Below are 27,943 nucleotides of genomic sequence, written 5' to 3' on the forward strand. Positions count from 1 at the left end.
CGATCCAGAATGCCTCCACTGGGACGATTGAGCCTTAGTTTCGACATCATATCCGTAAACCCATGTTTCGTCACCTGTTATAACACGTTTCAGTAGATCCGCATCGTTGTCGACTTCATTGAGTGACTCTTGAGCAACTTCCATTCTCCGCTGTTTTTGTTCGAAATTCAACAATTTTGGAACAAATTTTGCTGCCACACGTTTCATACCCAAAACATCCGAAAAAATTTCATGGCATTGAGCCAATTGATATGGCAACATCATCAGCGACTTCTCTGATTGTGATTCGGCGATCGTTCATAACCATTTCTTTCACTTTTTTCACGTTTTCATCGGTTGTTGATGTGCTTGGACGTCCAGGTCGTTCGTCATCTTCAACGTTTTCGCGGCCATCTTGGAAACGCTTATACCACTCGTAAATCCTTGTTTTACTCATAGCAGACTCACCATATGCCTTTATTAACATTTCACACACTTTATTACATTTTTTACGCAAAATTTAATACAAATTCTTTGATCCATTTTTTTTTAACAAACAAAAATCGCCAAGCTCGAAAAACACGTCTAACCTTAACGGCTGCCACTTAAGAAGTAAACAATGAATATTACTGAAAATTTTATCGTACTTCAGGGGCATGTGTACCAACATAATAAAAAAAAAAATTTTACAATCAGACTCTCCAAACCCGCGAAATTTAAAAATTCCCGTTACTTTTTGAACACACCTCGTAGACGTCGTTTGCCTACATATCAACAAAGATCGGACAGCTATTGCCGTCATTTGCGGCAACGGGTTAAGGAAGAATAGATATAGAAAAATTGGGTATAAAACTCACTTGACTTTTTCTTACTGAAATTAACGTAATTATATTCTTTTGAAACTTACAATTTTTACTAAAAAGTAGTTCATTAGTAGACTTCAAAAGCTATATTCGTACATGTTCACTTTGAAGGGTTATTTCTTTTTAAAAAATAATCCTTATTATTAACTTGTATTATGTAGATAAATCCATATATTGCTCCGTAATGGCACCTTATAGGAAAGCCCAACCATCCACTTGCCCTTAATACAATTTTTTAGGTTTACATTATAAGTAAAAATTATAGTACTTAAATTATGAGCTGTAATTATGCATATTTTAAGTGAAATAGTTGGATTTGTTTTTAAGAAAATCTTATAAAACTGATAAATCGATTTAGTAAATGGGAACTTCCGTTAAGCATTCTTTGTTTCAAGTTCCGATAGAGGCAACAAAACAGATACTTTTTTTAAATGTTTATTTGCAACTGTAAATTAAGTACATCAGCAAGTGTGTCTGTACAAGATAAATAGCTAAGCGCCACAACTGGGAGGACCTTATGAAAGAAACCAGTCAGCACTGGTTGAAGGAAGAGGTTTTTGAAGTAAAAAGATAAGCGGAGCGAATGTCGTTTTAAACGATGCGGAGGTTTATCAGGATGAGAGTGTGTGTGTAACTAAGGATTGGGCGAGAGGATATTCAGATGATCTGCTAGATTGAGGTGGAAATTTAGGAATCGTTGAATGGATTTGACAAAAAAGGACTTCAAGGTCATGTTAGAGAGTTCGGCTAGAGACATAGTTAGGTGGGTGAACACACAATTCTGCAAAGTACTTGTTGGAAGGCCTCATAATTCTGCTTCATACTGATCGAACCAATGTTTTGTAAAATAAAAGTTTTTTGGGTAACATCCGGGTGGATTTAGGTCTAAGGAGACTCCTCAGAAGTCCATAATTTATGTTAAGTTCTTGCCTTTTAAAGTCTTGTGAGAGGATTCCACGTTTGACGATTGTTTAGATTAGATTGTATTAAAAGGGCGAGGTTCCACCAAAAAAGAAAAGGAAATCCAAAATGCCCATTGTTCCCCACCCATCCATCATCTCATGAGAGACACTGGGGTTTCAAAACCAACAAATCCGGCTAAAAATTGCCAGATAACGGTACAATAAACTAAAAAAGTAGTGAAAAGGCACTAGGGAGCACTCTAGTTCTGGTAAAGATTACCTGATGCCACAATCTCCGGTAGGGAAACATTTAACCTCACGAAGATGAGAAATCTAGATATAGAATAAACGGGACACACCTCTACAAAGTGAAGCGCAATCTCATTGGACTCACCACAGCCAGCGCAGATTGGCGACTGTCTAAGTAAAGACCTAAGTATCGTACTTGCGTAGAACTGGGTACGTCCAGAGTTCCTGATGTATAAGGGATGGTAGGTCTGACTTCGAAAAGTGAAAGTTATTTGTAAGCATTTAGCAGTGTTGAGTTGAAGTCTCCATTTTTGATACCAAGCTTCTATGAGCTCAAGGTGTTCTTACAAAATGATAGCAATTAATCAGGTAGAATCAGGATGGTGATTAGAGTTCGAGGATGTATAGGGATGTCTGCAGAGTAGATTGTGTTTTGGATGGGTCATTTGAAATAAGGGATATTTAAACATACAAAATCAAATGTCCCTTGTACCCTAACATTGTCAACAATGGCGATTTAATTTCTATCCATTATTAAATCTACAGCCATTTTTCCGCATGTTTTTTTGACTCATTTACCTTAAAAAGGTATCATACATATCAAATAGCCAGATAGATTACTTCTAATTTCCACGGAGAAGCAAGTTTTTTCTTTGGATGTCGAGATCTATTATGCCCAAAGTAAGGTAGAGTACCTGTTGTTTATGCTAACCAAGTTGTCCCGATCAAACCACATTAGGCCTAACATTCTACCAACTGTATTATGTTCCAGGAAGTATGACCCAATTCCATATATCTTCAAATATATTTACAAATTTAGTCTTTCTCGTATGTAACTTGGATGGCAAAATGAAATTAATGGTTCTATTGTTGTCTTAGTCTCCACCAATATTAAGTCACAACGACGATTTATCAGAAGCTAAAATATTTATCAAAAACAAAATGATGAACGAATATTTTATCGTATGATTTATTAATGTGTGTTCAAACTATAGTTTAATACATTGAATGTTCTCTAACGGATTTATAAAACTTTGGAAATTTGTTAGGGCAAATTATTGTAAGTAAAAAACTTTATACAAGTTCTATTTTGATCAATAAATGATCAATGTTTTGTCATTGATTTTTAATAATTGTTAAAAATATAATCTATACAAAATAATTTAGTATCAGCAGAAAATATTAAGGCAAACCAAAGCTTCAGTGCAGCCGAATATGCTGTTATTGCGTTTATAAGATATTTATAGTTACAGGGAAGATAACTAACTATAAGTATTTATTCGTCAAGAGAGTACATACAGAGATTTTACTAACTAAAATTTAGAAATCTCAACTTAACAAAATTTAACACGAATATAAATTCTCATAGTCAATGAAAATTTACATTCTCAACCATTTGTGGAATCCCATTGAGATGCAGGCGTAAAAGTTGATATCACGTGCATTATTTATCAAGGAAAAAAACAACAAAAAGAACTGTAATCAATTCTTTTTTGCTGCAGAAGAAATTTGTACATTGAGGAGTAATAATGTCATGGACGCAATCAATAAGCTTAGAATAGCCCTAAATTTTTTAGTAATTTCAAATGCACAGTACTGAAGTGATAACTTGATCATTAGACAAAACTTATTCAATGCTTGTGCCATTTGTAAAGAGATTAAACATGTATAGCTCTAGCTCTGCGACATATGTAAAGGCGGTAGTTAGAAAGAAATCGTAAACTGGTGACGAAATAAAAATGAACTGCATAAAAGAAATTATGCCGCCTCTCCGTCGTTAAACTTTAAGCTCACACACAGTGTATTTCAACGGTTTGTCTTCAATGAAGAAAATTATTTGAGCAGTTCACTGCACAATTCGGATTAACACAAAAAGTTACGAGAAATGCGATGAAATAATGTACATTGTTTTTTTCATAATTCTGTTTAAAATATAAATTCAAATAAATTTACTGTTACCATTTAATGGCTGCTACTGCATTTGAGTTGAATTATTGTAACGATTTGCATTAGAGCACGGAGCTAATCAAAACTGCTTCTGAAATAAATGATCATTCAATGCCCAAAAAATTTTTTGTCGTTTAATGCTTTTAATCTTTATTATTTGGGCAATTTATTAGAAAAAAAAAAAAGCTATAACCAGGGCCGGATTTTCCTATGGGCTAACTAGGCTTCAGCCTAGGGCCTCAAGATCAAGAGCTATGCTATATTTTGCCTTTTTGACGTGAATACGTCTTTAAATTTGCTATCATATGGAGGCAATCCAAAAAACCTAATGATAACAAAATCGGGGGATACAGTTTGGCATTATGGTTTCGAATCTATCGTCTACATCCAAAATTAAATTAGACCACTGGATAGCTAAAGGATCAAAGAATTCTTTATGATAAGCGAGGACTGTGACGAATCGCGCGCGGTGGAGGGGGAAGCGCCGCCATTTTGAGATCATTTTGCTGCGTATCGAGATTTGCAATTAGCATAACTTTTGACTCGGAGAAGCTACGATGTTCGTGTAAGTTTTAATCGTCAGCTGTCGTCACAATCTATCAATTGTATATAAAACATTAGTGTAAAATAGTGACAGTGTATATAATAAGGTGTTAGAATAAAAAAATATTATCAAAAATATATAATGTCGGCCTATACGCGTCGAAAAGCCAAAACCAAATACAGAGATTGTATACGGTTGGAAAGGGCTTCTCAAGAACAATCGAATGGTAATAATAAAACACCATATGATTGAGTCAAGCTGTGCCGGGAACGTAAATGAATGCGGCCGAGCGGATCAACGACGGTGTCAGTACATCTGCAGCTGGGGCGGTTGAATTATGCAAGTGGATGATGAAATCGCTGCTATACAACGGACTGTATAGGCATAGATTGTGTTCGATCGTCGATTATGAAGGCTTATTGGGCAGCAGCAAGTGCACGTTTCACTACGATGTTTGTCAACAATCCATTCGGACATAAGTGTGATGTATGTGATCGTCTATGGTTTCTGCGCTCATTGAAGCTAACAAAAGAAAAACACTTACCCCTGCTTAATAATAATACTATGTATTTAATAAAGTTATATTGTAACACAGTAATTATTTGTTTCCTTGATTTCATCCTAAATACATAAATAAAAATATTTTATATAAAAAATATAACCCGTTACGTAAACGTATTGACGTACAACACACGGCCGTGTCCATGACACAGCCACAATACTTTTTTTTCTGTATCTTCAGATCAATAAAACTATTGTGGTTAAACGTAAAATAAGAACCACAAATATGTATCTTAAAAGCTGTATTTCTTGTACCTTAGTACATACAATCTATTTTTGCTTTTTTAACAGGTCCTAGTGTTTTATGAAAAAACTCACATGTGTCATATTGACAAAAAACATGTGTAAATATTTAAATGAATAAAAATAGAAATAAATCAAATAAAACACATTTTCGCCTCAGAGGAGCCCGAGGCAGTCTCGTGCCAACAGTGGGTCGCCACAGCACCCTCCTTCCTAGCAGCGCTGCGTACCATAGCGCTGCGGAGTTTTGCTGATTCGCCCGGATCGTGTAGCGTGATTCTGTGTGGTGTCGATCGGGTGTGCTCCCAGTTGTTTCTCTTGGACCTGGGTAGGCTCTGGCGCCGCTGGTGTTATGACAAGGCCTGGTGTGGCCAGTCCATAGGCCGCCTTGACCCGGTCGATGGTGACCGTTTTACTTTTGCCCCGTCGGTCGATACATAGGGTCTTGTCAGTTCGTGAGAGTACGGGATATGGACCTTCATAAGGCGGCGCCAGTGGGAACCTGTTCGCATGTTATTTCTCCATCTAGCGAAGCTTGGGGTGAGAGAAGGAACTGCAATGTACACCATACAAATAGACCTAGGTACAATTATTGAACAGCTTCCTCATACTCGACATTAAATATATTGTGGTTAAACGTAAAATAAGAACCACAAATATGTATCTTAAAAGCTGTATTTCTTGTACCTTAGTACATACAATCTATTTTTGCTTTTTTAACAGGTCCTAGTGTTTTATGAAAAAACTCACATGTGTCATATTGACAAAAAACATGTGTAAATATTTAAATGAATAAAAATAGAAATAAATCAAATAAAACACATTTTCGCCTCAGAGGAGCCCGAGGCAGTCTCGTGCCAACAGTGGGTCGCCACACTATAAAGACAAAGTCCCAATTTTTGTTCCTTATCATCCCTGCCCAATGTCCATTACCGCTTCCTAAGACTTCTGAACTAGGGGGCGTTCTCGCCATCTTCGAGAACAAGTGCTTTACATAAAAAAAAAAAGGAGAGTTCTAATTTAAAACAGCAATGTGCTAGCTCCCAATTTGACCAATTCCAGCATGTCTACTCCAGCGTGGATGATCCATATCTGATCAGATAATTAGATAGAAAAAGTTATGAAGAAGTTATTTCTCAGCTAGACGTAACGGTTTATGCAAATAATAAGCGATAGAACAGACTGACAACAATTTATACTTCACTCAATTATTTGCGGACGGTTGGGTGGGAAGTATTAGATAATGTATCTAGGGCCATATCCTAGTTAATAATAGACCGAAACGTAAAGGAACAGCAAGACATGGTAGTTTAATATTTATAATTCCACGAAATTACCATGACTTGGTTGAATATTAGGGGAAAATGAAGAGAACCATGGGTCTGAGTAATGGCTGGAAGCTAGAAGAAAGAGGGTATAGCACGAGATCGCTCTTGTTCCAGCAGAACACGGGGTGGATCCAGTAGTTTGAATAGTACATACTTAATTTGGTCTTACATTTCTTGATAGAAACGGCTCCATAATTAAAGATAAATTAGCATTTTTGTTCGTGATAAAATCTTGAACAAGGATGAAGTAAAAACCGTCGGACACTGAGAAAAACTGTTACTGCAGTTTTTACCTAACCCACGGAAACAGTAAATTGCCTTGAAAAAGACAGTTTTATAACTACTCGTAAATGTAAAAGTAGTAAGAAGGAGGCAAAGTGTTGCCTTATAACTATGTGCCTTCCTTGTACACACTATAACTAAACATGCTGACGCGCACTGAGTCGCTGCGCGTCTCTGAGATGTCTTGACCCAGACTCGGCCTCCTAGCAAAACTCAATTAAGTCTCAATTACCATTGAGATAGTGTAAGAGACAACCGTACCCACAAAGTTCTGTAGCCACTAGTCCTTGCGCCCTCCTATTGGCGGACGGTATCTTGGCAACGCTTAAGGAAAAACCAGCTTACGGTCATAACCGTTAAAGGAATCAAGCCGTTATTTACTTCAAAAGAAGATTTCTCTCTTAAAAAAGGCTTTACACAGAATTTATAACTTTAACATACCGCTCTGCTTTGCTACAAGATAAGACATTATTAACCTATTAAGTTAGTTACAGAAACTTTATTTTAATTATACTTTACTCGTATTGTTGCAGTAATATCTTGAACTTCCAACAAGATAGCTAAGCCTTTACACATGTGTACTAGCTTCATCAAATTCAATTCCTCAAGGACGGCTTCTTCGGTAAAGAATAGTTACGAGTACGAAATACAGTTCCTATAAAACAGAAGTACATCAGAAAGATTTAGAATGCCAGAAACACGCATAAAGACGATAATTAAATGTTTATTTCGAAATTAACACCACTTCTATTTGCAGACGTTTTAGGTAAAATAAAATTTAGATAGGCACAGGCTATTCTTATTTGCTAAGTAGGTTCATTTCCTTACATATACAGCAAGAAATAAAAATGTAATTGTTGTTTTGACTTTAAGAACTGAATGACAACGTAAAATAATAAAAGTAAGTTATATTGAATGTAGATAATCTTATAGTCTTGGCTGGCAATATGAAAACATTTATACAATTCTTAAATTAATCATCTAGCTTGTTTGTAACATTTAATAACTCTTTAATGCAGGAAATAGCCAAAAACCACTTTTTTAGTGCAATTATATAACAAATAAATATCAGTTTACTCCTAGCAAATCAAAACTCTTTCAGCTGACACCTATTCATCGTATTGGTTGCTGACTGGTCGAAAAATGTAAGTTTTAAAGCCAGCCGTAATGCGACACTCCCCACTATAAAATACTGCGTTCTGATTGGCTGTCGCATTCTCCAATTCGGTGCAGGCTAGCAGAACAGGATTGTAAGCGAAGCTCCTATCGGATTATGTTACCCGGATAGAAATAGTCAATTTTACCCCAATTTTCGTGCACTTTTAAACATCGAATTCCGAGTTTTTCCTTTTATTTCATTTATTTTCGTGTTAATAGAAGCCCAATTAACTACAAATTACCACAAAACACCTAATTTAAAAAAAAAAGTATATAGTTTGTAATTAAAATATAAAAGTTTTAAAGGGAAAGTTATACAAATAAACAGTCTTTTAAGCTTGTATTGTACAACTTTATTGTTTAAAATACATTTTGGACGCTATTCTTATGTTTAATTTATGTATTTATTACATTGTTTTTTGATAATTAGTTAGTACATCTAGAATAAATAATTACTAATGACGTATCAAAGCACAGGCTATTCTTAGTTGCTAATTAGGATCATTTACTTACATTTACGGCAAGAAGGGAAAATTATAATTGTTGTTTTGACTTTTAGAACATAATTACAACATAAAATTATAAAAGTAAGTTATATTGAATAAGTTATATTGACCATATTATGGACTCGGCTGGCAATATGAAATATTTTGAACGCTTTGGTAGATATACCCAATTCTGCTCCATAAATCCATATTGGTTTTGTAAAGTTATGAATCAATTGGTTGCGCTTTATCAAGATTTATGTAGGCCTTCTTAGTTTTCTGATTAGGCTGAATCGTCGGATTAGTTCCTTTCTTTTGTCTTTTGTAAATGTTTTAAGTACAAAGATTGTCTAAGCAGTGCTTCAAGAATTTTGTGGTGGAAGTGGGTATTGCTAAGTAATAACTAGATGAGATTGTCTATGAAGGTGGGTTAGAAACCCAACATCAATGAAACCCATTTGAGAGTCTACTGTGGCACCCATTTCTAGAGTTCCTCTACCAATTAGAGTTCATCATGTTTAATTAAGGAATTGTTAGAGTTACAGGTCGAAGTATGAAGGCACTTGTCTTTGGACTGAGGTTCCCACCACCATAGTTGCGACCATATTGTGCCGCTATTATTTGATAGCCGCACTGACAAGACATTTTGCAATGGAACAGAAGGTATTTAGAGTACAGCTTATGATTTCTCCGGGATCAAGCGATCTGCGGTATCATTGCCACTGAAGTTAGATCATAGAACTTGATGGCCTGTTAGTCTATCTGAGAAGATAACGACACCTCTAATTAATTATACCACGCCTTGAGGTTTCACAAAAATATATCGCGACTTGTTTCGTCTAAAAGTGTAGCCAGACTATCTAAGTTTACCAATTTTTCAAGCTTGGTTTAGCTCCACACATTCCTTCCTATTCACACTCCTTCATCTGTTTTGGAGCCATCATTGTACCATACCTTACTCTGGCCGTCCGCGCCTTACTGTACGGGATATGAGCATGGAAAGGCTTGCTGAAGCTGTATTAAGGTGAGTTTCTGTTAAGAGGAAATAACATACAGTGGATCAGCCACCAGCTCCTCGCGTTGCTTTGGTTGTGCTTCGCTTCGCCTAGAACAGATGGAAGCTTGCCCCTTTAATAGCATTTTGCCAGAGCTTTGGAAAACGCCTTGGATTTAGATATGAAGTAGGGGTAAAGTAAAAACAACCTCCAAGATTGCAATGGATGTGCTGTTCGTGGAAACTGTCACGATCAAGCAAGCAGCCTTGGACGCCACTAAATGCTCTGATCCTTCCTCTCAGCGAGACAACTTGAATATGGTAAATACTTGCTATCATAGTGATTGGGATGGAGGTCGCTCGTAGTGCAACTGTCATTCATTTAAGAAGTATCATTATTTATTGATGAGTGGCTACTAAATTGGTAAAATGTTAGAAATTAATTGAATTTTTTATTTTTAATTCTTTAAAAGGACCTTAATTTATAATATAGGTAAAACGAGACACCGAGTATCAGGAAAAAGTTACTAGCAACTGCGGTCACATTCTAGTATGTGGTCAAAACAAACTGATGTAGTCAGGTTCAAACTTTAATTTGAACTCAGTGTAACAGTACACTGGTATAGTCACACAGTGAATTATACAGTACACCATCATGGATTTGGTTTCTCCACATTCAAGTTAATTAATGTTTATGCTAATTATTATTAACTTATGCTCCAGTTCATAGATTTAATTTAATCAATAGTTTGACCAAAATTTGAATTACTTTATTTTTATAATTTATGCAATTTTTAGAGATTTGGAAATTTTTTGTTTCACAAATCGTTTTTAGTTGAAAAGAAGCATTTATTATGCAAATGCAGGCTATCAAGGAAAAGAATATCACTTAAAGACAATTAATCAAAAAAATATACATTTTTTTTTATTGGTTTTGATTTCGCTAGGTCAAGAAGATTTTTAGGTCATTGTAATAGTCTGATTGCTAACGTTGAAAGGTGCGTTAACAAAGGTGCGTAATTTGGAATGATTGGACGGATGAAGTTAATACTGGAGTGCTTAGCTGTACCATAAATTCTTCCGTATGTACAGATTGGGGCTAGCAGGGCTATGTAGATTTCTTTCAGATGACTAAGCTAATTGTTAAATAAGTTATGTTCATGTTGCTTGAGTTTACCCAACTTAAAAGAGTAAAAAAAAAGTTAAATTCCATTTTCAATTAAATCCATATCTTACACAAAAATCGAACGATTCTATAATTGTTAAAACTTATTTTAATTTATTATCTGTCTATAATTCTTAAATTTTAATCTCACAAGGGAAAAATTAAAATAAATATTGCTGCAAGAGCTAATATTGACGTGATATATTGATTGTGTTGGGCATTGATGGACGAATTATCTGATGAAGTATGATTCTTGATCTAAGAGTAGAATTTTTCACTTCAAAATGACCTTTTGATTAACAAATCCGTAATAGAAATGGCAGAAAAGTTAAGCAAGAAGCAATTATTAACACTAAACTCACCGCCATTCGCAAGTAAAAATTAAAGAAAGCTATAAACGAAAAATGTATAGTTTTTTACACTTTTTGGCAGAAATATAACAGTAAATATTTCTTCGTTAATGAGTAAAGTTATAAGTTATTACCTATAGGAAATAATTTGGAAAAAAAGGCGCCACGGTAGCCGAGCGGTTAGAGGCGAGACCTGCGAAGCTAATATGTATTGTGGTACTGGGTTCGATTCCCGGTCTTTAGGCCTTGGATTTTATTTAATGGTTAATAAAAGAAATTTACAGTAAAGTATGTTTGCTAGTCGCCTCCGTCCACGACACCTAATTGGTAGTTGGACGTTAAGCCCCGCCTGAAAAAATAGGCGATTACTTTACTTTACTTATTGCTGCAAGAGCTAATATTGACGTGATATATTGATTGTGTTGGGCATTGATGGACGAATTATCTGATGAAGTATGATTCTTGATCTAAGAGTAGAATTTTTCACTTCAAAATGACCTTTTGATTAACTCGATGCGCGCCTTTCCATTCTGAAGAGTTTCTACGAAAGCCAAAAGGCTAGCCTTTCAGATCTCAATACTCTAAAGCAGTGTTTGCCACTAGAATGGAAATCTGTGCAAATGCATAAAAGCCTTAGGTATTGTGCTTGAACGTGCTTCGTTTATTCATGCACCAAGTAATCCGTCATTTGTCTAACAAAAACTGCATACATTTCTTCTAGTTTCGATTTTGCGCAGGCTCAGCCTAGCAGCTTAGCGGGAAACTAAGCCATTCTGTTGCATAGACCCTATCATGCAAATAATGTGGGGATAATTTAAATAAAATTATACTGTTCGAACTTTATAATATAAATTGAAATTTATAATATATAAAATTAATAATTCCTTGAAAAGTATTGGTGTGAAGATCATTTTTTTACTTGGAAGTTGGCAATGCGAGATCAGTATCGATTCATTTGAGAGTGATTAACGTATATACATATATACAGTGGAACCTCGCATAACGAGCACCTCTCTTAACGAGTAATTCGCATAACGAGTAAAACAAATTGATTCTTATAGCGAGCGATGTTTCGCATAACGATAGTTTTCTAATGACATTTCGCTGACTGCGCAGTTTTCGCTGACTCATCGAAAACTGCGCATTCTTCGATTAGTCATTCCTGTTTACGCATATGCGTTTCATATTCTCCACGTATCTAATGCATTGATACAGTCGAAACCGAACTTCACCGAATGAGTGGTGTATAGGGGAAGTCCATATAGTGACATTTGTGTTTAAATATTATTGTGTTTATTTTGTTATCCCTCTAACAAAATGGTTTCGAAAAGAATTAAAATAACGTTAGAATTGAAACGTAAAATCATTGAGAAACGAGAAGATGGTGTAAGTTCGGCTGATCTAGCAATTATCCCCTTTTATTTTAATTTATATGAAAAAAATTGTTTCGCTTAACGAGTATTTCGCGTAACGAGTAAGGTTCTGGAACGAATTATGCTCGTTAAGCGAGGTTCGACTGTACATGGAAAAGTTTTAAAACCTAAAGCATATTTACCCAAATTTGATTTAAAGCAAGAAAAACGTGTCCTTTGTTTGGGTAATTTGTCAAGAATTGATTTGCAACTGGTCCAAAACTATTGTGGTATCACTTCGATTCGAATCTTGATTTTTGAACTTAGCTTTATTTTGAGCATTTAAACTTTTTTTTTTTTTTGAACGATTTACACGAATTGCACAAATGCCCGAAGGTAAAAACTGAATTTTGAGGATGTCTTCAATTTATGATTGTTTTCACATTTTTTTTTTTTTTTTTTCTAAATAAAACTCAATTTTGAGTAAAATCGGTATAACTAATTAAGTATACAATAGCACTAGACTTGGTAAAATAAATTATCTAACGTTAAGAGTTACATTTTCCACGGGACTGAAATACCATTCAACTTTAATCGGCTTACCGAGTTTATTTCTGCTTCTACAACTTCTTTCTAGCACTCACAGCGAATACTTGCCATTCTAAGTCTGCTTGGCTCTCCGATAATGCCTTTTCATGCAAATTGAAGCCAAATTCCTCTTTAAAAACATTTCTTGCATTAACCTTTTTTTTTATTTTTTTTTAGATTACAGTTTCGTATCAGTGCATTATTTCTTGTTATTTTTACTCTGGGCATCGTCCACATAGTTTATTATAATATATCAATATTATGCATAATACAATAAAGTGCAATACATAATAAAACTGGATTACGAAGAAATTTAAAAAATATTTTACAAATATTATATTAACTTACGTTACTGAGTGAATTAGTTGCGTAAACTTAATTGCCCAAACTGTTGCTTTGACAAGATGGCTCGTTGTTTCTTTTAGACTAAAAGAATGTACTAAAAGAAAGAATATGATGATTTTGAATAAAAAGGAAATGATGATGGAAAATTAGGGCTAAATATTAAATGTTCTCTCACATATTACAAGCTGCATTTTTAAGGAACACGTTTAAATTGAACATTTTTTTTTCTCATATAAAATTAGGAAAAGTTAATATCTGAAGTTATTTCTTGTTCACGAGTATATAACTTATGAAAAATATGTTTGACAGGTTTTAATGTAGAAAATTTTGTTTATGTCAACGGTAGGATTGGCACAACCAATATTTGTACGGGATTTTTACTGGAGGTAAACTTTTGTTAATATATTTATTTTTTGAGCTATGTTCAACTTTCTGAAGTAACCCCAAATGTTTATTAAATGTTGTAAAGGCATACTGATAATAGTTAAGTTCTGTATAGATCAGTGATGGCGAACCTATGACCCGCGGGTCAGACACTGACCCGTGCAAGTTTTTTCACTGACCCACAATTGCTAGGCAACCATTAGTTTCCGCGGGTTGATTTAGATTTACTAATTGTGTGGATAATTTATATTCTATCTGTACTTTTTTCAATCACGCATTGACACAAAAGTAATTTAAATGCTATCTATAACCTTTAGTTTGATCATTACAGTTCTAAAACGCAAATGAAGACAAATGCTTTTGTAGTAAATATAAAGCAAAAGTGTTTACAAAATATCAAATAAAATGTATAATTTTACTCATATTTTGTTTGTTAAAAAAAAATCGACAATCCAAAGCAAATAACCACATTTGGATGGAAAAATAAATGCCAGTTTCAGTCATTATAAACTTTATTCTGCCGCGAGCTTTCGACCTAGGGACTAGGTCATCTTCAGGGCTAATTTACAGATGATGACCTAGTCCCTAGGTCGAAAGCTCGGCAGAATAAAGTTTATAATGACTGAAACTGGTATTAATTTTTCATCCTATTGAAACTATGATTCAGTCACCAAAAATAATGAACAGTAATAACCATATTTAGATTTTTCTTCAGATAAAATACACTTTTTTAAGGTTTTGTACAGTTATGTTTGTAAAAAAAGACTTCCATAGCACTTGTTTCATCCCGTTTTACCCGTTAAGTCAACTGAATTTTAAAGATGTTTAGTTTTGAAAATAATGTCAAATGAACAAAATTTCAAAAAGGTCCACGTCTCAAAAAGGTTCCCCATCCCTGGTATAGATCATAGTTTACTTTTAAAAGTAACTTTTGGACATTAGATTGAACAAGATCACGCATCTTCTTACCTTCATCCAATTTTTTCGGTAATGAAAACTGCACACTGCATCTACCTAATGCAGCTGACGGCCCACTCTTCTTTAAAGTAGAAGGATTTTTCAGTTAAAGCCTATCCTGCACAACTAAGACTACTAGCTTTTCTGGAAGACTCCTTGATAGTTTGAAGCCATTTTCCGACAATAACAACATCGTCTGTATAGGCGAGCGTCTGCGTCATTTTCATAATATAATCATTTTTCCGGATAGGGTTCCAGACCCTGTACTGGTTCGCTTAAAAAAAAAACATTATTGAAGAATAGCAAAGCTGGGGGGAAAAGCAAATGGATTTTGGAGGAATAGAGCCTATTTTGGGCTTGATAATATTCTCAAGTGCCACAGAAAACTGGACGCTCAACCAAAAGGCAGTGAACCTGTTTTGAAGAGGTTTGGGTGGAAGAGCTATATTTTTGGCCATATTTTGAGCCATATTTTTGGACCAATTAATGACAATGGTATGTGGCGAAGAAGAGAGAACATTTTGGAGATGTTCTTTTTCTGGGAAAAGAAACCATTCGATCTCAAAAGTTAAAAAATACTGGGCTGGCTGGCAAAAAAATGGGAATAAATAATAATAATAATAATAATAATAATAATAATAATAATAATAATAATAATAATAATAGGGAGGGAAGGGATTAGCTATGAGGTTAGCATACTGGACTCCCACGCGGAGGTCCCGGGTTCGAATCCAGCTGCTGACCCTTAGATTTTCTCTTCCTAGGAGCTTCTTACAGCTCACTGTCCGGTGATGGACAGTGTTGTCTGTAACGAGAGAATACTGTCCGGAGGCCGGCAGTGCACTGGAAAAAGCTCCGGGCGCCAATAACCTCAGATGTTGACGCGCCTTTAATTAAAAAAAAAAAAAAAAAAAAAAATAATAATAATAGGGAATGGATTAGCTATGCGCTTGGCGTATTGGATTCCCACGCGGATGTCCCGGGTTCGAATCCAGTTGCTGACCCTCAGATTTTCTCTTTCTAGGAGTTCCTTACGGCTCTGTCCGGTGATGGACAGTGTTGTCAGTAACGAGTGAACACTCTCCAGAGGCCGGCAGTGCACTGAAAAAAGCTCCGGGCACCAATAACCTTAGATGTTAAATCATTAAAAATAATAATAATAAGTAAATCTTTATTTTTAAATCGGTAATTATTGATTCAGTAAAAAAAATGATATTTTGATTGAACCCCCATCCGTTACCTAATATTGATGTTTGAGAGAGAAAATCTAATCACCTTTACCAAGTCAGGATAAAAAGATCTTTATTTCAGTTGAATAAGAGATGGGAGCTGCAAAAGAAGCAAATATTGCATGAACCACACATTATTAGCAGGCACACTAATGCTGTTACGATTTTATAAGGAGATTTAAAGCTCTACGTTCTCTTTGCTTCTATTCAATGATTAAATAACCCGAGCTTTTTCTTCCAAGTTTCTTGAGGTGATTGACGCTTAATTAAGTCGTGACGTAGTAAGTCTCCTTAAGAACACCGTTTCCGCCCTAAAATTTCTTGCGTTGTTTAATATTTACCCAGTTACTCTCTCTGCCTCTATTAATGCTTCTCACATTTTCCGGCTAATGGATATGCAGTGAATGACGTAGCTTCCTGTAAGTCTTCTAGGCTGAGTCTACCCATAATATTTTTTTGAAGAAAGGAAAAATTGCTTTTATTATAATTTTTTTTTCCAATATTACGCAAACAAATGCGTAAAAAATAAAAAAGGTTTTAAAAAAACATTTTAAATTACGCACTCCACCAATAAAACGAAGCATGAACTTTAAAGAATTATACCAAAAGGCTGACGCTGGAATTGCGCATTTGTTCAATTCAGTTTATTGCCTGATAGTCTTAAGAGGCTGAACTCTAGCCTTTCAAATAACTCCTGAAGAAGTCGGAGATATGAGGGACGTTTGAATCACATTGTCTTTTTGAACTGAAAAAAACAGTTGAATTGACTAGCAAGAAAAGAATAATGCCAATTTCAGCCGTAATTCTTTATTTTGCTGAGCTTTCGACCTAGGGACTAGGTCTACCTGAATTATTATTTGTTCATAACGAAAATCTTGACTTTTGATTTAACGGTAATTTTTATAGAATCTCGATGTTTAAAAAGAAAAAAATTGCGCTAATCGATCTAATTGTAATCTATTTTCAAGGTAGTTTGAACCATTTGAATAACCAAGAACTGTTTCGTCTGTACAAACGATTTCCTATACTTGAATCCAAAAACTTCATATTTGTTAATCAAAGAAGTTATTATCAGTTATGGGTGCTTCACTCGAACTTGACAATAAGTTTTTTGGATTCAACTCCACTTTCTAGTTCAAGTTTACTGTCTTTTTTCTTGTATTTATTTATTTTTTTAAAGGCTAACCAAAAATGCAAATGTCATAGGATATTTTTGTAGTTTTTAGACACTTACATATGTATAGGTGGGAGGGGGGCACCTTTGAACAGTTTTAATTTCTCGCCAAATATTTAAAACATTTATGATTGGTAATTTTCTCCGTATGTTGTGGTAGACCTGTTGGATAATTGACAGAGATTCCATTCGTTTTCATTGTTTGTAGAAGTCAGAATTGAGGAATGTTATATTTTGTAAGGTAGAAGTAAAATTTTTGTTGCATCTTTGGAAATGTATTGTGAAGATTGTAGTGGACAAGGTGTAAGTATTGTTAGTCCATATTAACATTTGGAATTCGTATTTTTTAATCTAGTATTTACAAAAGTCTATTTTTGCTTGCAAAAAGTGTTGGATATTATATACTCTTTTATGGAAGGAGAGGGGGCACATTTCAACATCTCAGTTTTTTCTGTTTAATCGCAAAGAAACAGAAAGTGGTCCGAACCTACATTAAGAAGCGCAACAAACCGAATATTTTGTTCGAACTTCCTAAACCCATCACTTCGGGTACAACATCCCGAACTAGATTTCAGTGGTTTAAAAGAGAAAGTAATGTAGTAGTGAGAGACCCCGTAGGGGGAAGTGGAGTAGCCACTTCTTCAGGGATTTTGGCGTCCCTGCGGGTTTCCCAGCCTGACAACACTTACATTCGAACATTTACACTGACACCTTCTCCACTTACACGGAACACTTAGGGACCGAAGGTGCTGCCTACACGTAAGGCAGATTGAGGAGTAGCGCCCTTAACGGATATCTAGCTCATACTAACTACGTGCACACACAGACAACACAAACACAGTACACTACACTAACATTCACTCATTCTTATACTAAGTCATATACAGTACACACCCTAGGGTTACCTTCCCTAGGAGTTAGGCATCGCCTCTTATTACCACTTTAACAAATATGGATTTGGAAATAAATAAGTATGAGACGGCGGGCGACCCGATTTTGCCACTCGGCGCGCAGGTCGTGGAGACTGAGGCCTGCGTGGGAAATATGCGATCGTCTTCCCTGGGTGTCGGCGGGGGGTCTCGGACCCAAGGCGCCGCCCCTTGTAGGGCTACCTTGCTTCCCACTTCTTCCTCTTACCCCTGTAACCCTCTCCCTTCTTTTCCCCAAAGAAATCCTTTTCCTCAGTTACCTTCCTCATCAGGCAGTTCATTAAATTTTTATAAATATAAAGATTTTGATAAAGTTTTTGTCATTAAAAGCACTAACACGAATATATTGTTTAACCAAGTATGTCCCATAAAACTGTATCAAAGTTTGAATGATATAGTACCTGGTATAAAGGGAAATATATTAAGAAACGGAAGTATACAAATAAAGACGAAGTCTAAAGAAGAATCTGTAGTAATTGAAAAGTTAACATATTTAGGAGATTATAGAATTGATGTCGAACCTCACCGACAATTCAATACCTGCAAGGGTATAGTATCTTGGTACCCACTTATAAACAGTGATGAAACTACTATCCTGGACGCCTTATCATCCCAAAATGTAATTAGTGTCCAAAGATTAAATTCTAGGAAAAATGGACCCTCTAAACCGTCTCCAGCTCTTATCCTCACTTTTAATGTCCCTAACCTCCCAGAAAGAGTTAACTTCGGGTTTAATTCAGTACGAGTTCGTCCCTACATCCCGAATCCCAAGAGATGTTTTAACTGTTGGAAGATAGGCCATTACTCTTCGCGATGTGCCAGTCTACCACTTTGTAAAATCTGTTCTGAAATAATGCACGACGGTGAATGCACCTCCCCTCCAAAATGTATTAATTGCCAGGGACTTCATCCTTCCCTCTCAACATCCTGTAATGTATACAAAAAAGCGGTCAAAATACAAGAATTGATGACTATTCAGAATTTGTCATTCAGGGAGGCGTCTCGACGAATCTCACCTCCCCCTACAACCCATCAAACTTACGCTGAAACTGTTGCTCCCGCAACAGCGGCCGCGCCTACACTAGCTTCATCTACTATTCCCTCAACCCTTTCTGATACTAGTGCAGGATCAACCAATAAAGAACTTTTAAACGCAATCGCCTTACTAACCGAACGTATAGCGAAGATGGAAACTGTATTCGTGGGAATAATGGAACAGCTGAATCGGGGAAACAAAGAAATCCCGTCGCGTGAAATGCCGTTTAAAGAAGTGTCACCTAATAGTTTAGGTTTAACTCTCCCCCCTACAAAACCTGAGGTTCTTTCAACCCCTACGTGTAGTACCCAAAATCCGTCACGCGAAGTGACATTTAAAGAAGATTCATCTAAACAGATGGAGCTATCCATTCCTTCAAAACCACCTTTATACGCTGCAATCCCTAGTACGAGTCATATGCTAGATGAAACTTCTAGAATTACTAGGCAATCTCTACGACGACCCTTATCGGCTACATCGTCTACATCAACCTCCTCCACTGGTCAGCCAAGGAAAGGTTCTAAGATGTTAGATACTAGCCAAAAAGGAAAAGGAGGTAGTTCAAAAATGGAGGACTCCACCAGGGGAAAAACAAAATTCAAGAAAACGATTAGGTGAATCAATTGATAAAGAGAATACAACATGAGTATTATTCAGTGGAATATCAATGGTTTTCAAATTCATCAGGAAGATCTCAGAATTTTAATTCATAGAAAATCACCAGCTCTCATCTGTCTTCAAGAAACTCATTTACGACCTGATCAATCTCTCCAAATTAAACATTACAAAACTTATCGTAAAGACTATCTTCATGGGCAACGTGCCTGTGGGGGTGTGGCTATACTGGTAAGAGAAGATATCATCTGTGAACCTGCCTCAATAGTCAGCCCCTACCAAATTTGCGCAGTTAAGATCGCCATTCCCAACCAAATAACAGTTTGCTGCATATATCTGCCTCCGTCGTTGACGATTGACGAAACACAGTTTAAAAGGTTCCTGCAAGGACTTCCGAGACCGCTGCTGATAGTTGGTGACTTCAATGCCCATCACATAGTTTGGGGAGGTGACAACACTGATACACGAGGAAGGATTTTGTTTGAATGTTTGGATGAAAATGACTTAGTTACCTTAAACACAGGCCGACCAACATACGTATCCTCCTCCTTTGGAACATTCAGTAGCATAGACCTCTCCATAGCTTCTCCTGCAATTGCCACTAGATATGAATGGTCCGTATTAGATGACACATATGGAAGTGATCATTTTCCTGTATACCTCCATTTCCTTAACCGACTTCCCTGTCAGTTTAGGCCAGCAAGGTGGCTGACGAAGAAGGCTGATTGGAATAATTATGCACTACTATCAGCGATCAACCAAGAAGAACTGTCTACCGACATTGACCACGCAAACGCGTTACTGACAAATAGGATGATCAGCGCTGCTCAAGTTTCTGTTCCGGCTTCAAAAGGTTCCCTTCCCAGAGTCACTGTCCCATGGTGGACAGATCAATGTAGAGACGCTTTGCGAAATCGCAACCGATCACTGAGAAGGTTTAAAGCTCGGAACAGTAGAGAAAACTTTATAGAATATAAAAAAGCACGCGCCTTTGCGAGGCATGTAATTAAACAACAAAAAAAAATATCTTGGAGGGAATTTGTGTCGTCCTTAGGGAGGAATTCTTCTGCTAATGATGTTTGGCAGAGAATAAGAAAAGTTGAAGGGTGTTATAGAAGCCCATTAATATCAGGTCTTGTGAGCAATAATTGTTATTTTACCAGCCCAGAACGCATAGCCGATTGTTTAGCAAATCATTTTTCAAACTATACTTCGGATTCGGCTTATGACCCAACCTTTTTATATAGAAAGCTTCAACTCGAAAACAGACCACTGCAATTTGACGTAAGTGAAAGTGGACAGGATTTGAATACCCCCTTTTCTATGTGGGAATTAGAACATGTTTTAAAAAAATGCAACGATTCTGCTCCTGGTCCGGATAATATCCTTTATGCTTTTATAAGAAATCTGTCATTGACCTCCAAGAATTCACTCCTCTGCTTTTACAACAAAATCTTCGAAAGTCACACTTTCCCTAACGAGTGGAAAACCGCGATTGTTATCCCAATATTAAAGGAGGGTAAAGACAAACACCTTCCGACTAGTTACCGCCCTATATCCCTTACTAGTTGTCTTTGTAAAGTAATGGAGCGCATGGTCACCAATAGATTGGACTATTTCATAGAAAAGAAAAACCTTTTATCTACCTTCCAATTTGGATTTCGTAAGGGCAGATCGACAGCGGATGCTCTGATAATACTTGAGCGCGAAATTCATGATGCCTTTTTAAACAAAAATGTGGTTACCGCAATATTTTTTGACATAAAAAACGCTTATGATACAGTATGGAGAAGGAAAATTTTAGAAACTTTAAATCAGTGGGGCATCGGAGGTCACATACTTAAATTTATCAATAATTTTCTTGCCAATAGACGATTTAAAGTAAGAGTTGGAAATAAATGCTCAAACTATTGTTGCCAAGAAAATGGAGTACCGCAGGGCAGTATCTTAAGTGTTTTGCTTTTCAAAGTTGCAATTAACTGCATAGCAGAATGCATTCCTCCCCCAGCTAAGTATCTATTATATGCCGATGACCTTACTGTTTATGCTACCGTCAATAATGTTAAAAAAGGAGAATCCATATTACAAAATGTTCTTTCCAATTTAAGTACGTGGTCTATAAATAATGGTTTAAGTTTTTCTCCCGATAAAACTAAGTGTATAGTATTCTCTAGATCCCGCAGACACCAGTCGCCATTAACCTTGTCTCTGAGGGGTGCCCCAATCAACGTAGCCAATACTGTACGTTACTTGGGACTTACCCTGGACAAAACACTATCCTGGATACCACATATTCGCGAAATATGTGGCAGAGCCAGAAAATCTATTAACCTCCTGAAAGTATTGGCAAGCACTAAATGGGGAGCTGACCGTTCGGTCCTGCTACGCCTGTATCGCGCCACTACCCGCTCACGGTTGGACTACTGCTGCTTTGTATATTCATCTGCAAGTGCGCGGAAACTCAAACCATTGGATAGCATCCATAACCAAGGAATTAGGTTGGCTATAGGTGCCTTTAAGAGCTCCCCGGTTGTGAGTATGTACGCTGAAGCCAGCGAGATGCCTTTGGCGTACAGGCGCAATAAATTGGGAATATCTTTCTATGTGAAACTGAAAAGTAAACAGACCATCCCTAGTTTTGCAGCAGCTTTTAGATTTCCCCAAGCTTATAGGTACAGTTCAGTGGGTACAAACAAACCATTTGGAATTAGGTGTAGAGAACTGCTTGCTGGCTATAATTATGTTGTTCCACCTGTATTCAAAATGCGCTTCAGCCCAATCCCTCCATGGTTGGTTCCACCAATTATTGCCAAATACAATCTGCTTGCGGATTCCAAACATTCAACACCTGATGTGGTTTATAATCAAAATTTCCTGTATTTACTAGCACGGATGAAACCAAAGAAAGTAATCTACACTGATGGTTCCAAGAGCGAAAGAGGCTGTGGCTCGGGAGTATTTATGGGAAACACGTCGTATATGTTCAGCCTCCGAGCAGAAAACAATGTATATGTGGCAGAAATGTACGCTTTATACAAGGCCCTAAGTCTTATACATGGCATTTCGGGCAGAATAGTCGTCTGTACAGACTCTAAAAGTTCCATGGATAGTCTAAGAGACCTATACTCAGAGGAATCTATTATACAGGACATACACACCATGCTGTACACCTTGAAATTAAGCGGCACGGAGGTGATATTTATGTGGGTACCTGGACATTCTGGTATCACTGGAAATGTAGAGGCGGACAGGTTGGCCAAACTAGCCACCGTAATGCCTCCAACTGTTGAAAGATGCTGCACATCAGCTGTGGTTACCGAATGTGCCAGAAAGTGCTGGCAGGTATGGCAGGATGAGTGGAGAGACGTGAGCGACAATAAGTTGAGGCTAATAAAGGAAAGTGTCCGCTCCTGGGATAGTTCAATACGGGACAACAGACGGGAGGAGGTGGTCGTGGCTCGTCTTAGGATTGGTCATAGCCGCCTCACGCATGGCTATTTAATGTGTCGTCAACTGCCGCCTCTCTGTGAAACATGTAATACCTTGCTAACGGTAGATCATATCCTGGTCTCGTGTTCAAGATATAAGCGCCACAGAAAACTTCATAAAATACCACCAACGGTCATAGAGGCACTAGGCGATGACCACTTAGTAGTGAGCAATGTCCTGGCTTACCTAAAAGCCGCCTCTTTGTTCAACCTCATTTAGACAATCTTCACTTAAAAAAAAAAAAAAAAAAAATTATCTAGTTATCTGTTTTATTTTAGATATTAACATTTATTACATTATTTCGTAGAGATTATTTATTACATATTTTATATTTTATATTTAATATTTATTTTATAGTATTTATTTACTCTATATTTTTGTTTGTCTTGTTTTGTATATAGTATTTATAACATTATTTTTTAGAGATTGTTATATATTTGTATTATAGTATTTATTTGTTTTGTTTTACGGTATTTATAAAATTATCTAGTCGAGTTTGTTACATATTGTGGTAAGGGTGGACAGTTTAATAACTATATATAGTGGATGTTCTTAAGGCATAATGACCATAGCAGTTAAGTGCCTCAAAAAAAAAAAAAAAAAAAAAAAAAAAAAAAAAAAAAAAAAAAAAAAAAAAAAAAAGTAGTGAGAGAAATAACTGATAGAAGGTCGATTCAGAGTAAAGTAATATCATTTCTTTCTATTTTATATTGTGTTCAAAGCTACCCCACCAGTGGGGCAGATATTAACATTTAACACAAAATTTTTAAATTAAAAAAATATAGATATATATGTAAAGTACCAACTGTTTATTGATATAGATCTGTTAAGAAGACTTGAAAGTTGTAGAAAACAAAATAAAAAGGTTCAATAATACGATTCTGTGCACTCTGTAACAGAAAATGTAAATTCTGTTCAAATGTGCCCCCCTCTCAACTACTATTGGAGTACAAATTGTAAGTTTCAATAAAATTTAGCAAAAATAAATTAAAAATAATTGTTAGATTCAAAAGATTTTAGAAAATTTACAAAATTGTAGAACACAATGTCACATAAAGTACTACACTTTTGTAAAGCAATAATAACAATAATTACGTAAACAAAGATAGGAAAAGGTCGTGAGAGTGGGACCAGATTTTTATGAAAGAAGGTTTTTTTGATATATCATCTGTAACTGTAAACAATCATTTTACAACAATTGTTTTAAAATTAAAACAAAGATTATTTTTATCATCAAATAATTATCTTTAAAACAAGAGCAAAAAAACAAAAAATTATTAAAATTAGGTTAGATATTTCTCGACGGATTATATAAGGTAAAATATGAAATGTCAGAGAGAGTGGAATTATGCATGAATGATGTGGCTATAGTTAGGGGTGGAGAAGTTGCCCAAGGGTGAGAGGACGTGGTAGGCGGAGAAAGGAGAGAGATGAATACGACACCGAAGACAAATGACTTTAGTTACTCCTGTTGGCCACTAATCTTATATTTTATAGAGGTCAATATAGCCTAGCATCTCACTCCAAACTTTCTGTCCAGTCACTGCGGACATGGTAAGTGCCTAAATATAGATCCGCAGCAGATTGGACAAAAACAATTCTTAAATCCATTTAAATCAGTGGTTCTTAAACTGTGGTACGGGTACCACTAGTGGTGTGCAAATTGTTGGTTGGTGGTACACGAGAAATAATCAATAATGGCGGACATAAAAAATTAAAAAATAAAAATAAATAAAATCATAAAAATATCACAGAAACGTTTTTTCTATTGTATAATTCTTAAAAATTATTTTAATTAATTTAATAACATTATTCAGTAAAGTTGTTAATATGTACAGTAGAAAGGTTAGGCTGTCTCAAGATATACGAGAAAATATAATAGCACATTTTACAGGATTAAAATTGTCTTTCAAGGAGTATTTTCCAAAACCCGAAAACACAAATGATGGATTTCAAACCCCTTCTAGAATTAGAATTGCTCATTAGAATGCTTATATCACAATCCTAATATTTCTAAACTAAAGCAGGGAACATTTGCAGCACTTAACTTTTTTAAGTAAATAATATTATATTAATATATTTTGGAATTCACAAAATATATTGCAAAATGTTTATCATTAATACATATTTACATAAATTCATTTCATTTCAAGTTATAAGAATTCTTTCTGAAATAAGATTGGGTGGCCCTTATTTTATTAAATTTAAAACCAAAGTTATTTATACAATCAAACCCAAAGTTCGTTGTTGTAATAAGAACGAGGCGGTAACATTAATTGTTTATCAGCTGCCCAGTTTATAAAAATTTTAGAATCCCACTCCATATAAACGAATATAATAATCCTAAAGAAGAACTTTGTAAAATAAATAATAATTTTGAAGAGAAAAATATGTACGCAATTTTTAATTATTAAAAAAAGTTTTAAAACTAAGATCTTACACTTTACAAAGTTTATGAAGTGAACATGAACTCATTTGTAACAGATACTTTGTATCTTCATACAAATAAAGATAATAATAATAAAATAACACACTCGGAGTAACAAATTTCACTAAATACGAAGTGGTACAATTCAGCATGATTTACTACCAAGTGGGACGCGAGCCAAAAAAAGGTTGGGAAACACAGATTTAAATTTATAAGATGGTGGTACTCAAAAATGTAGATTACAAAGTGGTACAAGCTCTCAAAAAGTATAAAAATAATTAATGAAATTATGTCATTATTTTTGGTATAAATAGTTATAGTTATTATTGACATCTGAGCATTATTTCAAAACAGTTTGCAGTAGGAATGTTCCCCCCCCCAAAAAAGCAATCAAAATTATAGATAATGGGAAGAAAATTAAAACTAACGCGAGAATGAAATCAATGCTTAAGCCCAGCAACCACAAAAATGATTTCCATACCAGGAATTATGGCTACATGGTGCTCCTACAAGCACGCTGGAACATCTCCAGGAGAATCCAAATTGTATGACCAGTAAAGGGTTTAGCTTCCACTTAAAACTGAGCGGGAAAGAAGTGAAAGCGGAAGAAGAGCAGCGTGTACCTCAACTACAGCTACACGGACCTTTTTAATAATTCATCGCGGGAATAATTTAATGTAAGGGTTGTCCGAGCAACAGATCCGGGGTAGCGTCTCTTTCCTCACAGACTCTGGAGGTGGATGTGGGAGAAAGGAGAAGACGGTAGTGGGTTCTAGGAGGAGAAAGGGATTGATTGTGCAGCCCAGTCACGGTCAGGGAGTATGTGGTGGGTATGGGCATGATGCAAGCGTGACCCACCGACATAGCCTGGACGACACCTCCCCTTCAGGGCTCACCACTACAAGGCTTCTGGGCCTTGCAAGGTATTCCCTCCACCAACTTGATCTTGCTCCTCCAGTTCTCTACTACTACTACTACTATATGCGCATTCCGTCCCACACATGCTTAAACGTAAAACCCACCCACTTCCTCAGCCTGCATGTCTTTTCCGTTACCAATATCTCTAGCTCCCTTGCTCACAACAAACCATCTACCCTGCCATAGGACTTGTATCCCTTATTCCTATTCACTTGGTCGTGATTACTTCACTGAGCAGACCCTAGGGCTTCCAACTTGGAGTTGACGCTTCCTACGATTGCTTCCCCTTTGCAAGGTTTATACTACTATTACTAACAGTACTACTACTAGCGCGCATTAGTATTAGTAGCGACATAGAACCTCTTGGTCTCCCTCCTTGAATCTCAATGTACCTCCCTCATCCTTCTCTCTATCCTGGCACTGCTCCTCACAAACACAAACCTATCCTTTACATTTCTAACTTGTTTTTACGACACTCCTAGACTTGTACCTCCCATTTAGTCAGATGATACAAGCACTACTACCAGCAAGAATAACTAAACAGTTCTCCGTATCCTTCCCTAACTCCAATATCTAATATGTCACTTCCTTCTAAACTCTTTGTAGAGATTTGTGTCAGTACAATGCAACTGTCCTATATAGGACAGGTTTTTTATTTTCTGTTTTGTTTCTAGAAGCCTTTAACAGCTCACCCGGTGAGGGACACCAATGCCTGGAAGGAGATAAATATATATGTATAAGAGTTGTATAAGAGTTCATCATCATGACATGATCTAGATTGCCGTTATTATGTATGTTATAGGTAATGTAATCAGAAAAACTGCCGACAACGCTACACAGCCTGTAGATTAGGTTATAGTCTAGGAAGGTTTAGCGTCATTTTAGAGTGTTTACTAATTATTCATTACAGGTATTTTATTGTTTTAATTATTTATGTATGTATTTATTAATGTTTTGTATTAATTTATTTATAAAATTATATTCTTTACAGAATAATAAAATTTGTTTTCGAAAACCGTCTTACAAATTAAATTACTAGTTATATTTCACCGTCGTTAACACTATGAAAACTGTAACGTAAACACTCTAAAATGACGCTAAACCTTCCTAGACTATAACCTAACATTCAGGCTGTGTGGCGTTGTCGTCAGCCCCTTCTGATGGCAGTTTTACAGATATATTTTCTGTGTTTATTTCATTTTTGTGTAATTTTATTGATAATTATATAATCCAAAAAGCAGAGAGGACAAAATAGCCTATAATTGTTAACTTTTTAAACTAAAATTTACAGAACAATAAAATAGGTTATCTAGAAAAACTACAGAAAATAAGCCTGGGCATTTCAACAATATCGATTATCAAATAAACCTTCTATTTTCTTAATTAGACATAAATTTCTAGGCGTTTCATTAAACAGAGAACCGGATCTTCAACATGGCTCTCCGGCCA

At 35.8% G+C, this 27,943-nt stretch overlaps 2 protein-coding genes across 3 annotated transcripts in view; one reads left to right on the forward strand and one right to left on the reverse strand.

Annotated features, from left to right (window-relative positions):
- LOC141451037 (uncharacterized) overlaps nt 1-27,943 on the reverse strand; it is a 479,252-nt gene that overhangs the window by 290,597 nt on the left and 160,712 nt on the right. The gene's annotated exons all lie outside the window — the stretch shown is intronic.
- On the forward strand, nt 19,687-23,367 carry LOC141451525 (uncharacterized). The gene is made up of 2 exons (XM_074122963.1): nt 19,687-20,594; nt 21,531-23,367. Exons 1-2 carry the CDS (start codon nt 19,687-19,689, stop codon nt 23,365-23,367), a joined length of 2,745 nt encoding a protein of 914 aa, XP_073979064.1.

Source organism: Rhodnius prolixus, unplaced genomic scaffold (genome assembly GCF_049639745.1).
Source record: "Rhodnius prolixus isolate KJV_2025 unplaced genomic scaffold, Rpr scaffold_8, whole genome shotgun sequence".
Taxonomy (NCBI): Eukaryota; Metazoa; Arthropoda; class Insecta; order Hemiptera; family Reduviidae; genus Rhodnius; species Rhodnius prolixus.

What these genes read in the sequence shown, in the direction of transcription:
- LOC141451525 (XM_074122963.1), top strand. Translation starts at nt 19,687, where the DNA reads ATGAGTATTATTCAGTGGAATATCAATGGTTTTCAAATTCATCAGGAA. An exon ending in CGCAACCGATCACTGAGAAG is followed by an intron (nt 20,595 to 21,530) that starts GTTTAAAGCTCG and finishes TCTTGCCAATAG; the next exon opens with ACGATTTAAAGTAAGAGTTG.